The 17022-nt window shown below is 44.3% G+C and overlaps 1 protein-coding gene across 1 annotated transcript; it reads left to right on the top strand.

Moving 5' to 3' along the window:
• The first annotated feature begins 12635 nt into the window (after positions 1-12635).
• LOC145878685 (uncharacterized) lies at positions 12636-16483 on the top strand. Its single transcript, XM_082974813.1, has 2 exons — positions 12636-15314; positions 15690-16483. The coding sequence occupies exon 1, from the start codon at positions 13270-13272 to the stop codon at positions 14179-14181; it is 912 nt and encodes a 303-aa protein (XP_082830939.1). The 5' UTR covers positions 12636-13269; the 3' UTR covers positions 14182-15314; positions 15690-16483.
• Positions 16484-17022: the final 539 nt, after the last annotated feature.

The following is a 17022-nucleotide window of genomic DNA, read 5'->3' as shown; positions in this document are numbered from 1 at the left end:
TTTGGGTATTGCAGCAAGAATAGGGTGACGTGGGATTTAAAAAAAAAAAAAAGTTAAACATATTTTTATGACACATTTTAATTACCATATTTAATCATTTACATTTACATTTAAGTAATTTAGCAGACGCTCTTATCCAGAGCGACTTACAAATTGGTGCATTCACCTTATAATATCCAGTGGAACAACCACTTTACAATAGTGCATCTAAATCTTTAAGGGGGGGTTAGAAGGATTACTTTATCCTATCCCAGGTATTCCTTAATCACAACAAGGAAGTACACAGCGAGTCCAACTGCGAGTGATGATGTTGATTTTATTCAACGTTTTAGCCTCACGGCTGCTACGTCATGCCACATGCAGAATTATGAAACTAACATTTTCGACTTGCTAACTGGTTGGAACGTAGCATGTGTAGAGCTACAACCAGTTAGCATGTGTAGAGCTACAACCAGTTAGCATGTGTAGAGCTACAACCAGTTAGCATGTGTAGAGCTACAACCAGTTAGCATGTAGGACATTTCCTAGTACCGACTACCACGTGAACATTGCATTAGTTTTAGCAGACGCACCTCTGGAAATAGTGTTTTAGCTTGAATTTCAATGGGTCACCAATGAGGGGGGTTCGATTCATTTTAATGGTTCACCAATGAGGGGGTTCGATTCATTTCAACCGGGCGTCCGTGTATCCGTGTTTTGCGCTGGCCGAAAGTTGATTTGCGTTCCATTTTGGATCCGGTGTGGCAATACCAATGGTTTGTTTACATGGCAGGTTAGATGAATTAGAATGAGGTTAGGAAAAGGATTAAGGTTAAAGCCAGATTCATCCGATAATGTGGTTGTAGGCTCCGGAGGCATGCAGAGACCAAATCAAGTTTCGTACCTCTTTAAATGTTGTAACAATGCGGAGGGGGGCGGAAGTTCCTGTATAAACACAAACTCACTTCCTTCACAACAGCTCTGCAAAGCCAAAAAGTATGTTTGCTCTGACTTCTTCTGAGGCCGCATCACAGGAAATGCTGTATGGCCACTGCTGATTTTGGATTGACCATGCAGAGCCTTTTAGGTTTACGTGCTGACCACACCGCTCGTGTCGCGTCAACGTAGCCTGGCGCTAATTTATGCCCCGTCCAGCATAAAATAACTCTATGTCGCTTATATCAATTTAATTCAAAGGGCTTTCCACCACAACAATTACCTCCACCCCACTGCCGCTTTTGTTCGCCAACCCGGAAGTTGATTTACCTCGGTCCTCAGAAGACATTTGAGTGAGAAAGAAGTCACGCAGAAACATAAACCCGCATGGTTTGAAGTCGAAGAGCGTTTAATGTGTAATTTTTCCCTCCAAATGTACAAACTACAGCCACAGAGTTACTGTACTGTTTTTGCATTTTACATTTTTGTCATTCAGCAGACACTCCTATCCAGAGCGACTTACAGTAAGTAGTGAATGCATACATTTCATGCAATTTATTATATATATATTTTTTGTACTGGCCCCCCGTGGGAATCGAACCCACAACCCTGGCGTTGCAAACACCATGCTCTACCAACTGAGCCACTGTTTATCACCTAGTGGCTAATATTGGTGGCTGTGAATATATTTGGTTCAGTGGAAAAGACAGTAGCAGTAGTGTTGGGAAACCAAGGCTTCTGAAGCTTTCACCAAATTGTTCTGAAAAACGGTTCATTACTCTGAGCTTTTAACACAATGCACATCAGTAACATCTGCTGGTCAGCAACTGAACAAAAATATTAACGCACTAATTAACCATTTTATTGAGTTACAGTTCATATGTTTGGCGCCGACAGATGGCCGCCTCGCTTCGCGTTCTTGGTAAACTATGCAGTATTTCTTTTTTTTAATGTATTATTTCTTACACTGTTACCCCAGGAAATCTTAAGTCTTATTACATACAGCCGGGAGGAACTATTGGATATAAGAGCAACGTCAACATTACGACCAGGAATACGACTTTCCTGAAGCGGATCCTCTGTTTTGTCCACCACCCAGGACAATGGATCGGTTCCCAGCCGGCGACCCAAAACAACGGCGCTGCAGAAGGGGCAGACGGAGCGGTCTTCTGGTCAGGCTCCGTAGACAGGCACGTCGCGCACCACTCCCGAGCATACTACTCGCCAATGTCCAGTCTCTTGACAACAAGGTAGACAATTCGAGCAAGGGTTGCCTTCCAGAGAGACATCAGAGATTGTAACATCCTTTGTTTCACGGGAAACATGGCTCACTCGGGATATGTTGTCAGAGTCGGTACAGCCACCTGGTTTCTTCATGCATCGCGCAGACAGAAACAAACATCTCTCTGGTAAGAAGAAGGGTGGGGGTGTATGCCTTATGATTAATGAGACGTGGTGTGATCATAACAACATACAGGAACTCAAGTCATTTTGTTCACCTGACTTAGAATTCCTCACTATCAAATGCCGACCGCATTATCTACCAAGAGAATTAGTTGTGATTATAATCACAGCCGTGTATATCCCCCCCAAGCAGACACCTCGACGTCCCTGAAAGAACTTCATTGGACTCTATGTAAACTGGAAATCACATATCCTGCGGCTGCATTTATTGTAGCTGGGGATTTTAACAAGGCTAATCTGAAAACAAGGTTCCCTAAATTTTATCAGCATATAAAATGCGCGACCAGGGCTGGCAACACCCTGGATCATTGCTACTCTAATTTCCGCGACGCATAGAGAGCCCTCCCTCGCCCTCCTTTCGGGAAATCTGACCACGACTCCATTTTGTTGCTCCCAGCCTATAGACAGAAACTAAAAGAGGAAACGCCCATGATCAGGTCTGTTCAACGCTGGTCCGACCAATCTGATTCCACGCTTCAAGATTCCTTCGATCACGTGGACTGGGATATGTTCCGGATAGCATCGGACAATAACATTGATGTATACGCTGATTCGGTGACCATTAAATCCTTCCTCAACCAGAAACCGTGGATTGATGGCAGCATTCGCGCAAAACTGAAAGTGCAAACCACTGCTTTTAATCAGGGAAAGGCGACCGGAAACAAACAGTGTAGCTATTCCCTCCGCAAGGCAATCAAACAAGCTAAGCGTCAGTATAGAGACAAAGTAGCCTTCCCTGTAGCTCAGTTGGTAGAGAATGGTGTTTGGGTTCGATTCCCACGGGGGGCCAGCACAGGAAAAAAAATGTATGAAATGTATGCATTCACTACTGTAAGTCGCTCTGGATAAGAGCGTCTGCTATATCACTAAAATGTAAAAATGTAAATGTAAGTAGAGTCGCAATTCAACGGCTCAGACACGAGACATATGTGACAGGGTCTACAGTCAATCACGGACTACAAAAAGAAAACAAGCCCCGTCGCGGACACTGATGTCTTGCTCCCAGACAAACTGAACAACTTCTTTGCTTGCTTTGAGGACAATACAGTGCCAGTGACACGGCCCGCTACCAAAACCTGCGGGCTCTCCTTCACCGCGACCAACGTGAGTAAAACATTTAAACGTGTTAACCCTGGCAAGGCTGCAGGCCCAGACGGCATCCCCAGCCGCGTCCTCAGAGCATGCGCAGAACAGCTGGCTGGTGTGTTTACAGACATATTCAATCAAGCCTTATCCCAGTCTGCTGTTCCCACATGCTTCAAGAGGGCCACCATTGTTCCTGTTCCCAAGAAAACTAAGGTAACTGAGCTAAACGACTATCTGATGGGCCGCCCCCAGGTGATGAGGGTAGGAAACAACATCTCCACCCCGCTGATCCTCAACACTGGGGCCCCACAAGGGTGTGTTCTCAGCCCTCTCCTGTACTCCCTGTTCACCCATGACTGTGGTCATGCACGCCTCCAACTCAATCATCAAGTTTGCAGGTGACACTACAGTGGAAGGCTTGATTACCAACAACGACGAGACGGCCTACAGGGAGGAGGTGAGGGCCCTCGGAGTGTGGTGTCAGGAAAATAACCTCTCACTCAACGTCAACAAAACAAAGAGATGATCATGGACTTCAGGAAACAGCAGAGGGGGCACCCCCTATCTACATCGATGGGACAGTAGTGGAGATACTGCATACAGACTCAATCTCTAGCCACTTTAATAATGAATAAATAGATGTAATAAATGTATCACTAGTCACTTAAACAATGCCACTTTATATAATGTTTACATACCCTACATTACTCATCTCATATGTATATACTGTACTAAATACCATCTACTGCACCTTGCCTATGCCGTTCGGCCATCGCTCATCCATATATTTATATGTACATATTCTTATTCACTGCTTTACACTTGTATGTATAAGGTAGTTGTTGTGAAATTGTTAGATTACTTGTTAGATATTACTGCATGGTCGGAACTAGAAGCACAAGCATTTTGCTACACTCACATTAACATCTGCTAACCATGTGACCAATAAAATTTGATTTGATTTGACAATTTAAATTAATTAATTAGGCCCTAATCTATGGATTTCACATGACTGGGCAGGGGCACAGCCATGTGTGGGTCTGGGAGGACATACGTCCACCAATTTGGGAACCTGGCCCAGCCAATCAGAATAATTCTTTCACCACAAAAGGGCTTTATTACAGACAGAAATACTCCTCCGTTTCATCAGCTGTCCGGGTGGCTGGTCTCAGACGATCCCGCAGGTGAAGAAGCCAGATGTGGAGGTCCTGGACTGGCGTGGTTACATGTGGTCTGCGGCTGTGAGGCCGGTTGGACGTAATGCCAAATTCTCTAAAACGACGTTGGAGGCAGCTTATGGTCGATACATTAACATTACATTTCATGGCAACAGCTTTGGTGGACATTCCTGCAGTCAGCATGCCAATTGCACGCTCACTCAAAACTTGAGACATCTGTGAAATTGTGTTATTTGACAAAACGGCACATTTTATAGTGGCCTTTTATTGTCCCCAGCACAAGGTGCACCTGTGTAATGATCATTCTGTTTAATCAAATTCTTGATATGCCACACCTGTTAGGTGGATGGATTATCTTGGCAAAGGAGAAATGCTCACTAACAGGGATGTAAACAAGTTTGTGCACAAAATTTGAGAGACATTTTTTTTGTGCGTATGGAACATTTCTGGGATCTTTTATTACAGCTCATGATACATGGGACCAACACTTTACATGTTGCATTTATATTTTTGTTCAGTATATATATATATATATATATTACCAGTCAAAAGTTTGGACACACCTACTCATTCAAGGGTTTTTCTTCTTTTTCTTTTACTATTTGTGGTGAAGACATCAAAACTATGAAATAACACATATGGAATCATTTAGTAACCAAAAAAGTGTCAAACAAGTGATAAGAGAATTATCTAATAAAGGTAAATGAATCAATAAAGCATGATGAATTATTAGTCATACAGCATGGTTAATGAATAATCAATGTAATGATCAATGTAGTGATCGATTGGTCTGATTAGTTCCGGAAAGTCCAGGAACCACTGGAGAGGGAAAGAAATGTGTGTGTGCAATTAGTATAGAGAGCTACAGAAGCAGATGGTCAAGGGAGTAAAACTTCAAAGAGTTCCTAACCTTGAAGGAAAGGAACAGGCTGAGCCAGGTAGTGATAACAGTGTGAGAAGTCAATGGGGGTTGCAGGTCACCAACAGATTGTGTGTAAATGCATGTGCGTAAGTAAGCAAGAACTATATAATGACTGTTTTGTTATCCTGACGCCAGAACGTTCTCTGAATAAAGCTACAGAAACCTTTTGCAGAAAGCTGAGTCCTTGCCTAATTATTTTAACCCATTGTCTTACAAACCTTGGGCATTAGTCAAGGCGAATTGATTATTGATTATTATCATCAAGATATAAAATTCCTTTAACAACAAGTCAAAATATATTTTAGATTCTTCAAATTCTTTGAGATTCTTTGCCTTGATGACAGCTTTGCAGACTCTTGGCATTCTCTCAACCAGCTTCACCTGGAATGCTTTTCCAAAAGTCTTGAAGGAGTTCCCACATACGCTGAGCACTTGAAGGCTGCTTTTCCTTCAATCTGTGGTCCAACTCATCCCAAACCATATTATTTGGGGTTGAGGTCGGGTGATTGTGGAGGCCAGGTCATCTGATGTAGCACTCCATCACTCTCCTTCTGGGTCAAATAGCCCTTACACAGCCTGGAGGTGTTGGGTCATTGTCCTATTGAAAAACAAATTATAGTCCCACTAAGCCAAAACCAGATGGGATGGCGTATCACTGTGGTAGCCATGCTGGTTAAGTGTGCCTTGAATTCAAAATAAATCACAGACAGTGTCACTAGAAAAGCACCATCACACCTCCTCCTCCATGCTTCACAGTGGGAATCACACATGCGGAGATCATCCGTTCACCTACTCTGTGTCTCAAAGACAAGGCGGTTGGAACCAAAAATATCACGTTTGGACTCATCAGATTTCCACCGGTCTAATATCCATTGCTCGTGTTTCTTGGCCCAAGCAAGTCTCTTCTTATTATTGGTGTCCTTTAGTAGTGGTTTCTTTGCAGCAATTTCACCGTGAAAGCCTGATGTTGAGATGTATCTGTTAATTGAACTCTCTGAAGCATTTATCTGGGCTGCAATCTGAGGTGCAGTTAACTCTAAAGAGCTTATCCTCTGCAGCAGAGGTAACTCTGGGTCTTTCCTGTGGCAGTCCTCATGAGAGCCAGTTTCATCATAGCTCTTGATGGCTTTTGTGACTGCACTTGAAGAAACTTTCAAAGTTCTTGACATTTTCTGGATTGACTAACCTACATGTCTTGAAGTAATGATGCACTGTCATTTATCTTTGATAATTTGAGCTGTTTTTGCCATAATATGGACTTGGGTCTTTTACCAAATAGGGCTATCTTCTGTGTAAAAACCCTATCTTGTCACAACACAGCTGATTGGCTCAAACTCATTAAGAAGGAAAGAAATTCCCCAAATTAACTTTTAACAAGGCACACCTGTTAATTGAAATGCATTCCATGTGACTACCTCATGAAGCTGGTTGAGAGAATGCCAAGAGTGTGCAAAGCTGTCATCAAGGCAAAGAGTGGCTACTTTGAAGAATCTCAAATATAAAATATATTTTGATTTGTTGAACACTTTTTTTTTGGTTACTACATGATTCCATGTGGGTTATTTCATAGTTTTGATGTCTTCACTATTATTCTACAATGTAGGAAATAGTAAAAATAAAGGAAAACCCTTGAATGAGTAGGTGTGTCCAAACTTTTGACTGGTACTGTATATTTACTGTCGATTTACTGTTTTTAATTTGTTGCTTTTCCTCATCTGTGTTAAAAACAGCTCAGAGATGGGCAAAAATGACAAAATACAGTTACAAATAAAGATCAGTGTATCAAAATAAACGAATAAAATACATGTATTTTGACATTTAATTAAAATACAGAAATCCATGTGCAAGTAGGCGGCCCGAACAGCATCAACATTCTCAGTAACGTTTACAGAAACGTTTTTACTTGCTATGACTATGACATGTTGTTGTTTATCTACCTTAAGATGAACGCACTGACTGTAAGTCACTCTGGATAAGAATGTCTGCTAAATTACCACATTGTAAATGTATATGTGAAAATGAATGTACCAAAATGAACTGCAAAGCACACTGGGTATTATTATTGGCCTTGTTTCAGGGTCATATCTAGATGGGATACTGCTTAACATGGGATATATTCTCCTAACCTGCTGTGTGTTATTCTCCTAACCTGCTGTGTTAATTCCCACCTGCGGCTCCAACCGCGGACCCTCCGCTGTGTTTATTCTCCTAACCTGCTGTGTTAATTCTCCTAACCTGCTGTGTTTATTCTCCTAACCTGCTGGCCCTCCGCTGTGTAATTCTCCTAACCTGCTGTGTTACCCACCTGCTGGCTCCTAACCTGCTGGACCCCCGCGGAACCCAACCGCTGGACCCACCTGCTGCCTGTGAACCCACCTGCTCGGCGGCCCTTCTTGACAAAATCTTTCTTCGTTAGAATAATACTCAGCATGCTTTGGAATTGTCCATTTGTACATTTATATTTAGTTACTTTAGCAGACACTCATAAAACCATAGTGACATCAGACTACTGAGGCAGGGTGAAAGGGGGCCACGAAATGGTGAACAGCTATAAAACATTTAAAAAATGTTTTATGAAGGCACTGCATTTAAACACTGCGTATAACAAACATTAGGTACACCTTCCTAATATTGAGTTGCGCCCCCCCCCCCCTCCCCTTTTGCCCCCAGAACAGGCTCAATTCGAGGTGTTGAATGCGCTCCTCAGGGATGCTGGCCCATGTTTACTCCAATGCTTCCAACAGTTGTGTCAAGATGGCTGGATGTCCTTTGGGTGGTGGACCATTCTTGATACACACGGGAAACTGTTGAGCGTGAAAAACTCAGCAGCGTTGCAGTTCTTGACACAAACTGGTGTTCCTGGCACCTACTACAATACCCCATTCAAAGGCATTTAAAAAGAAATTATTGCCCATTCACCCTCTGAATGGCACACATACACAATCCATGTCTCAATTGTCTCGAGGCTTAAAAATCCTTCTTTAACCCGTCTCCTCCCCTTCATCTACACTGATTGAAGTGGATTTAACAAGTGACATCAATAAGGGATATAGACTGGTTAAATAGACTCAACAGACTGGTAAAATAGACTATACAGACTGGTAAAATAGACTCAACAGACTGGTAAAATAGACTATACAGACTGGTAAAATAGACTATACAGACTGGTAAAATAGACTATACAGACTGGTAAAATAGACTCAACAGACTGGTAAAATAGACTATACAGACTGGTAAAATAGACTATACAGACTGGTAAAATAGACTATACAGACTGGTAAAATAGACTATACAGACTGGTAAAATAGACTATACAGACTGGTAAAATAGACTATATAGACTGGTAAAATAGACTCAACAGACTGGTAAAATAGACTATACAGACTGGTAAAATAGACTATACAGACTGGTAAAATAGACTCTACAGACTGGTAAAATAGACTATATAGACTGGTAAAATAGACTATACAGACTGGTAAAATAGACTATACAGACTGGTAAAATAGACTCAATAGACTGGTTAAATAGACTATACAGACTGGTAAAATAGACTATATAGACTGGTAAAATAGACTATACAGACTGGTAAAATAGACTATGCAGACTGGTAAAATAGACTCAATAGACTGGTAAAATAAAGATACAAAATAAAACACATTTAGTGGAATGACACACATTTTACTTATCAATCACATCTAGAATTATCTGCCTGTTAAAGCTCAGAGGTAAAAACATTTCATGTTATAATCCTACAAGGCTTTCATGCTCAACTGTATGTTTTATACTCACCTGTAGGTTGACTTTCACTGCTCATATGACATCTGGCAGTGTGTCTGTGGGCACTGTGGGCATGATACCATGGCAGTGTGTCTGTGGGCACTGTGGGCATGATACCATGGCAGTGTGTCTGTGGGCATGATACCATGTCATTAGTTGTAGTGGACCGTGAGGAGACAGGGATCTGGTGTCAGATGGAGGGAGTCGTGACCAGAAACGTCTCCTCCAACTCACCTTTTGAACTGCGGAGAGTGTGGAGACAATGTCACGTGTAGATTTGCATCTGCCTCAAAACAGGAAATGCGCCAACTGTAACCCACCAGGAGGTTTCAACCTGTTTCCTGTAAGTTTCTAGCCAGGGTGCTAGTCTGCTTCTGCTAACATCCCCACTCCTTGTTCTCCATTTGACAGCAGAAACAGACTGCTACCCAGGCTAGTAAGACTCTTATATTTTCAAACTTTTGCAATTCATCAGTCATAGAGCACAGTACACATCAAAAAGAAAATACATACAAAGTGTTTTTTCTCACACTTTCTTACCTATTATATTAACATAGTAATGTTTGTGCTCTTTTTTTGCCTACTTATTGCCTTTATTGAACATTCTTTATTTTATATTGTTACTGACGAGTACTTACTTGAGAGCTCAAATATGCATTTCATAGTTAGCCTGGGTACCAGTCTGTTTGAGTTATCATGCAATTCCTTGTCATTATTTATTGTGGATCCCCATTAGTTCCTGCCAAGGCAGCAGCTACTCTTCCTGGGGTTTATTATGGATCCCCATTAGTTCCTGCCAAGGCAGCAGCTACTCTTTCTGAGGTTTATTATGGATCCCCATTAGTTCCTGCCAAGGCAGCAGCTACTCTTCCTGGGGTTTATTATGGATCCCCATTAGTTCCTGCCAAGGCAGCAGCTACTCTTCCTGGGGTTTATTATGGATCCTCATTAGTTCCTGCCAAGGCAGCAGCTACTCTTCCTGGGGTTTATTATGGATCCTCATTAGTTCCTGCCAAGGCAGCAGCTACTCTTCCTGGGGTTTATTATGGATCCCCATTAGTTCCTGCCAAGGCAGCAGCTACTCTTCCTGGGGTTTATTATGGATCCCCATTAGTTCCTGCCAAGGCAGCAGCTACTCTTCCTGGGGTTTATTATGGATCCTCATTAGTTCCTGCCAAGGCAGCAGCTACTCTTCCTGGGGTTTATTATGGATCCTCATTAGTTCCTGCCAAGGCAGCAGCTACTCCTCCTGGGGTTTATTATGGATCCCCATTAGTTCCTGCCAAGGCAGCAGCTACTCTTTCTGAGGTTTATTATGGATCCCCATTAGTTCCTGCCAAGGCAGCAGCTACTCTTCCTGGGGTTTATTATGGATCCTCATTAGTTCCTGTCAAAGCAGCAGCTACTCTTCCTGGGGTTTATTATGGATCCCCATTAGTTCCTGCCAAGGCAGCAGCTACTCTTTCTGAGGTTTATTATGGATCCCCATTAGTTCCTGCCAAGGCAGCAGCTACTCCTTCTGAGGTTTATTATGGATCCCCATTAGTTCCTGCCAAGGCAGCAGCTACTCTTTCTGAGGTTTATTATGGATCCCCATTAGTTCCTGCAAAGGCAGCAGCTACTCTTCCTGGGGTTTATTATGGATCCCCATTAGTTCCTGCCAAGGCAGCAGCTACTCTTCCTGGGGTTTATTATGGATCCTCATTAGTTCCTGCCAAGGCAGCAGCTACTCTTCCTGGGGTTTATTATGGATCCTCATTAGTTCCTGCCAAGGCAGCAGCTACTCTTCCTGGGGTTTATTATGGATCCCCATTAGTTCCTGCCAAGGCAGCAGCTACTCTTCCTGGGGTTTATTATGGATCCCCATTAGTTCCTGCCAAGGCAGCAGCTACTCTTCCTGGGGTTTATTATGGATCCCCATTACTTCCTGCCAAGGCAGCAGCTACTCTTCCTGGGGTTTATTATGGATCCCCATTAGTTCCTGCCAAGGCAGCAGCTACTCTTCCTGGGGTTTATTATGGATCCTCATTAGTTCCTGTCAAGGCAGCAGCTACTCCTCCTGGGGTTTATTATGGATCCTCATTAGTTCCTGCCAAGGCAGCAGCTACTCTTCCTGGGGTTTATTATGGATCCCCATTAGTTCCTGCCAAGGCAGCAGCTACTCCTCCTGGGGTTTATTATGGATCCACATTAGTTCCTGCCAAGGCAGCAGCTACTCTTCCTGGGGTTTATTATGGATCCCCATTACTTCCTGCCAAGGCAGCAGCTACTCCTCCTGGGGTTTATTATGGATCCTCATTAGTTCCTGCCAAGGCAGCAGCTACTCTTCCTGGGGTTTATTATGGATCCCCATTACTTCCTGCCAAGGCAGCAGCTACTCCTCCTGGGGTTTATTATGGATCCTCATTAGTTCCTGCCAAGGCAGCAGCTACTCTTCCTGGGGTTTATTATGGATCCCCATTAGTTCCTGCCAAGGCAGCAGCTACTCTTCCTGGGGTTTATTATGGATCCCCATTAGTTCCTGCCAAGGCAGCAGCTACTCTTCCTGGGGTTTATTATTGTGGGGTTTATTATGGATCCTCATTACTTCCTGCCAAGGCAGCAGCTACTCTTCCTGGGGTTTATTATGGATCCTCATTACTTCCTGCCAAGGCAGCAGCTACTCTTCCTGGGGTTTATTATGGATCCCCATTAGTTCCTGCCAAGGCAGCAGCTACTCTTCCTGGGGTTTATTATGGATCCCCATTAGTTCCTGCCAAGGCAGCAGCTACTCTTCCTGGGGTTTATTATGGATCCCCATTAGTTCCTGCCAAGGCAGCAGCTACTCTTCCTGGGGTTTATTATGGATCCTCATTAGTTCCTGCCAAGGCAGCAGCTACTCTTCCTGGGGTTTATTATGGATCCTCATTAGTTCCTGTCAAGGCAGCAGCTACTCCTCCTGGGGTTTATTATGGATCCTCATTAGTTCCTGCCAAGGCAGCAGCTACTCTTCCTGGGGTTTATTATGGATCCCCATTAGTTCCTGCCAAGGCAGCAGCTACTACTCCTCCTGGGGTTTATTATGGATCCCCATTAGTTCCTGCCAAGGCAGCAGCTACTCTTCCTGGGGTTTATTATGGATCCCCATTAGTTCCTGCCAAGGCAGCAGCTACTCTTCCTGGGGTTTATTATGGATCCCCATTAGTTCCTGCCAAGGCAGCAGCTACTCTTCCTGGGGTTTATTATGGATCCCCATTAGTTCCTGCCAAGGCAGCAGCTACTCTTCCTGGGGTTTATTATGGATCCCCATTAGTTCCTGCCAAGGCAGCAGCTACTCTTCCTGGGGTTTATTATGGATCCCCATTAGTTCCTGCCAAGGCAGCAGCTACTCTTCCTGGGGTTTATTATGGATCCTCATTAGTTCCTGTCAAGGCAGCAGCTACTCTTCCTGGGGTTTATTATGGATCCCCATTAGTTCCTGCCAAGGCAGCAGCTACTCTTCCTGGGGTTTATTATGGATCCTCATTAGTTCCTGCCAAGGTGGCAGCTTTGTTTATTGTTTTTGTATAGTGTATATTTTATCATGAGCACTCAACACGCTGCACCTTGGTCTACTCCTTTTGATGATCGTCACAGAAGATCCCACCACAAAAGGACCAAGCAGCGTGGTCAGGACAACTGGACATGAGAGGAGATTCTGGACGGGAAAGGACCCTGGAGTCAGGCTGGGGAGTATCGCCGCCCGAGGGAGGAGATTGAGGCAGCGAAAGCGGAGCGGCGTTATTATGAGGCACTATACCAACCACGAGGCAAGTGCGAGAGGCAGCCCCAAACATTTTTTGGGGGGGGCACACGGGGAGATTGGCAGAGTCAGGTTGGAGACCTGAGCCAACTCCACGTGCTTACTGTGGGGAGCGAGTGATCGAGCAAGCACCATGTTATGCGAGGATGCGCACTGTGTCGCCAGTGCGCAGCTACAGCCCAGTGCGCTCGGTGCAAGCTTCCCACAGTTGCCGTGCTAGAGTTGGCATTCAGCCAGGAAGGAGTATGCCGGCTCAGCGTTCCTGGTCTCCGGTGCGTCTTCTCAGCCCAGGTTATCCTGCGCCAGCTCTACGCACGGTAACCCCAGTTCGCCAACACAAACCTGTGCGACCTGTGCCAGCGACCCGCCCTTGCCGGACTAAAGTAAGTATCCAGCCAGGACGGGTTGTGCCAGGCATAAGCTCCAGACCTCCAGTGCGCCTCCAAGGCCCAGTATACCCTGTGCCTGCTCTGTGCACCCGGCCTCCAGCGACGTTCCCTAGTCCAGAACTCCCAGCGACGTTTCCCAGTCCGGAGCCTCCAGCGACATTCCCTAGTCCGGTGAGACCTATTCCGGCTCCACGTACGAAGCCTCCAGTGATGATCCATGGCCCGGAGCCTGTAGGGATAATCCATGGCAAGAAGCCTGTAGGGATGAACCATGGCCCGGAGCCTGTAGTGATGATCCATGGCACAAAGCTTCCAGTGATAAACCATGGCCCGGAGCCCCCAGTGATCATCCATGGCACAAAGCCTCCAGTGGTGATCCATGGCATGGAGCCTGTAGTGACGGTCCCCTGTATGGAACCTCCTGAGACGGCCTGCAGCCCGGAACCTCCTGAGACGGCCTGCAGCCCGGAACCTCCAGCGGCGGCCTGCAGCCCGGAACCTCCAGCGGCGGCCTGCAGCCCAGAACCTCCAGCGGCGGTCTGTAGTACAGAGCCTCCGGCGATGATCCACGGTCCGGTGGCACAGAAGCAGAGGGATCAGCGGGAAGAGCAGGGGTTACGCCCCGAACCAGAGCCGCCTCCTCTACTAAAGGATTCGCTGGATGATTAGGTTCTGGGTACTGCACCAGAGCCGCCATAAACACTGGTTACCCTCCCTACCTTCCCTTTTAGTTTTTTAGTTTTGTTTTTAGTTACATTCGGAGTCTGCACCTTTTGGGGGGGTACTGTCACGTCCTGACCATGGTAAGCTGTTATTTTCTATGGTAGAGGAGGTCAGGGCGTGACAGACAAGTTATTCTATGTTTTCTATGTCTATGTTGTTAGGTTATAGTTTTGGTATTTCTATGTTGGTTTGTTTGGGATGATTTCCAATTAGAGGCAGCTGGTCCTCGTTGTCTCTAATTGGAGATCATACTTAAGTAGGGTTTTTTTCCACCTGGGTTTGTGGGATATAGTTTTTGTATTGCTCTGTAAAGCCTGCAGAACGTGACGTTCGTGTTTCTTTGTTCATTGTTTTTGTATAGTGTTCTGAGTTAAAAAAATAAAATATTTATCATGAGCACTCAACACGCTGCACCTTGGTCTACTCCTTTTGACGATCATCACACCTTCCAGTTCTCTGCTGACAATGACTGGAACGAAATGCAAAAATCTCTGAAGCTGGAGACTCTTACCCCCCTCACTAGCTTTAAGCACCAGCTGTCAGAGCAGCTCACAGATCACTGCACCTTTACATAGCTCATCTGTAATATTCCCATCCAATCTACTTCATCCCCATACTGTATTTATTTATCTTGTTCCTTTGCACCCCAGTATCTCTACTTGCACATTCATCTTCTGTACATCCTACCATTCCAGTGTTTAATTGCTATATTGTAATTACTTCGCCACCATGGCCTATTTATTGCCTTACCTCTCTTATCCTACCTCATTTGCACATGCTGTATATAGATTTTTCTACTGTATTTTTGATTGTATGTTTGTTTATTCCATGTGTAACTCTGTGTTGTTGTATGTGTCGAACTGCTTTGCTTTATCTTGGCCAGGTCGCAGTTGCAAATGAGAACTTGTTCTCAACTAGCCTACCTGGTTAAATAAAGGTGAGAGAACCTGGAATTCCTGTCCCACAAGATTCCCCACATATTCCAAGAGAATGGCTTTGGGAAGTTCACCTAGTAGTTTGAAATCTTCCACAACAGTCATTTCATCAGGATGGTGGATCCAGCCAGTTACCCAGTGGAGGTGTGTATGCAGCGGAGGTAGTTCAGTGAACTATGCTCTCAAATAATGACTTACCTGGCTCTAAGACCGGACGTTATACATCCAAAGTTAATGCCTAGCGTTTTAGCTTATTGGGCTAACAGTCTTGAGTCATGCTGATGACCCAGCTTCAAGTAGCCAGATGTTGCAGCATTCAGTTAGCCAATGAATACTGCCCTTTTTACTTCTCAAGAGGACTTAGCTGATGTACAGACAAATAACCGTAGTTGGCAGACATTTAGGATTAGTTTACTCTCCCCAAACCTTAACCGTAATAATTCTGGGGTCAGGAGTTAATCTGATTTTAGAACAGTGTCCAGGAAATAACGTAATCCTTCTTCTTCGTTGTGGTTCCAGGTGGATCTGAAGGAGATGGTCTCCATGGAGATCACAACCTCTGTCCTCAACACTGAGATGTTTGTGGATTCCTGCTCTCAGACAACCCGAATGATCCTGACCACTACATCCAAAATGGGTCAGGGACAAAAAAAAAAAAAAAACATTGGTTCCTTGTTGTATACGTTCATTATATACTTTACTGCAGCGCTCCTGCCGGTTAAAACACTATATACAATACTTTATATACCACAGCATATACAACAGTAGGAGTCACCTCCATGACCAAGACTCTTCTACCCCGATTGCTCAGTTTGGCCGGGCGGCCAGCTGTAGGAAGAGTCTTTGTGGTTCCAAACTTCTTCCATTTAAGAATGATGGAGACCACTGTGTTCTTGGGGACCTTCAATGCTGCATACATTTTTTGATACCCTTCCCCAGGTATGTGCCTCGACACAATCCTGTCTCGGAGCTCTACAGACAATTCCTTCGAACCTCATGGCTTGGTTTTTGCTCTGACATGCACTGTCAACTGTGTCTGTCATATATAGACAGGTGTGTGTACCTTTCCAAATCATGTCCAATCAATTGAATTTACCACAGGTGGACTCCAATCAAGTTGTAGAAACATCTCATGGATGATTCATGGAAACCGGATGCACCTGAGATCAATTTTGAGTCTCATATCAAAGAGTCTGAATACTTATGTAAATAAGGTATCTGTTTTTTATTTTCAATAAATCTGCAAAGATTTCTAAAAAACTGTTTTCGCTTTGTCACTATGGGGTATTGTGTGTAGATTGATGAGGATTTAATTTTTTTTTTAATCCATTTTAGAATAAGGCTGTAACGTAACAAAATGTGGAAAAAGTCAAGGGGTCTGAATACTTTTCGAAGGCACTGTATCAACATAGACTACATTACTTCAGAGAAGGTAAACAAAGTTTTCTACCTTGTTTTTGTGTCTTGAGTTCAGTCACCTCTGATCCTGATTGGCTGTGAGCTTGATTGTGACCTCTAACCCTTCCAGGTGTACATCAGCTGTGTGGTGATCCTGTGTGAGGCGTGGGACCCCAGCACCCGGTGTGTCAGCACGGCATCGCCACGGGAGAAAGGCCATCCTGGAGACCGCCAAGCACTCCATCTCCCAGGGGCCTTTGCGTGTGAGGAGGAGCGCTGACAGTGACAGGAAAGGTAATCCTGAAAAACCTGTTCAAGTCAATGGCTTAATCAGATTTCGAATCAGTATATGGTCATGGTTTCAATACTTAGTCAGGTGGGATAAAGTATATAGCCAACAACTGTAGATATTTTGTTATATTGTGTTATATTGATTCATATCTCATGTCAATAC

Source organism: Salmo salar, chromosome 04 (genome assembly GCF_965601325.2).
Source record: "Salmo salar chromosome 04, fSalSal1, whole genome shotgun sequence".
Lineage (NCBI taxonomy): Eukaryota > Metazoa > Chordata > Actinopteri > Salmoniformes > Salmonidae > Salmo > Salmo salar.
The sequence above is the reverse complement of the archived record's forward strand: the minus strand, read 5'-3'. Positions and strand labels throughout refer to the sequence as shown.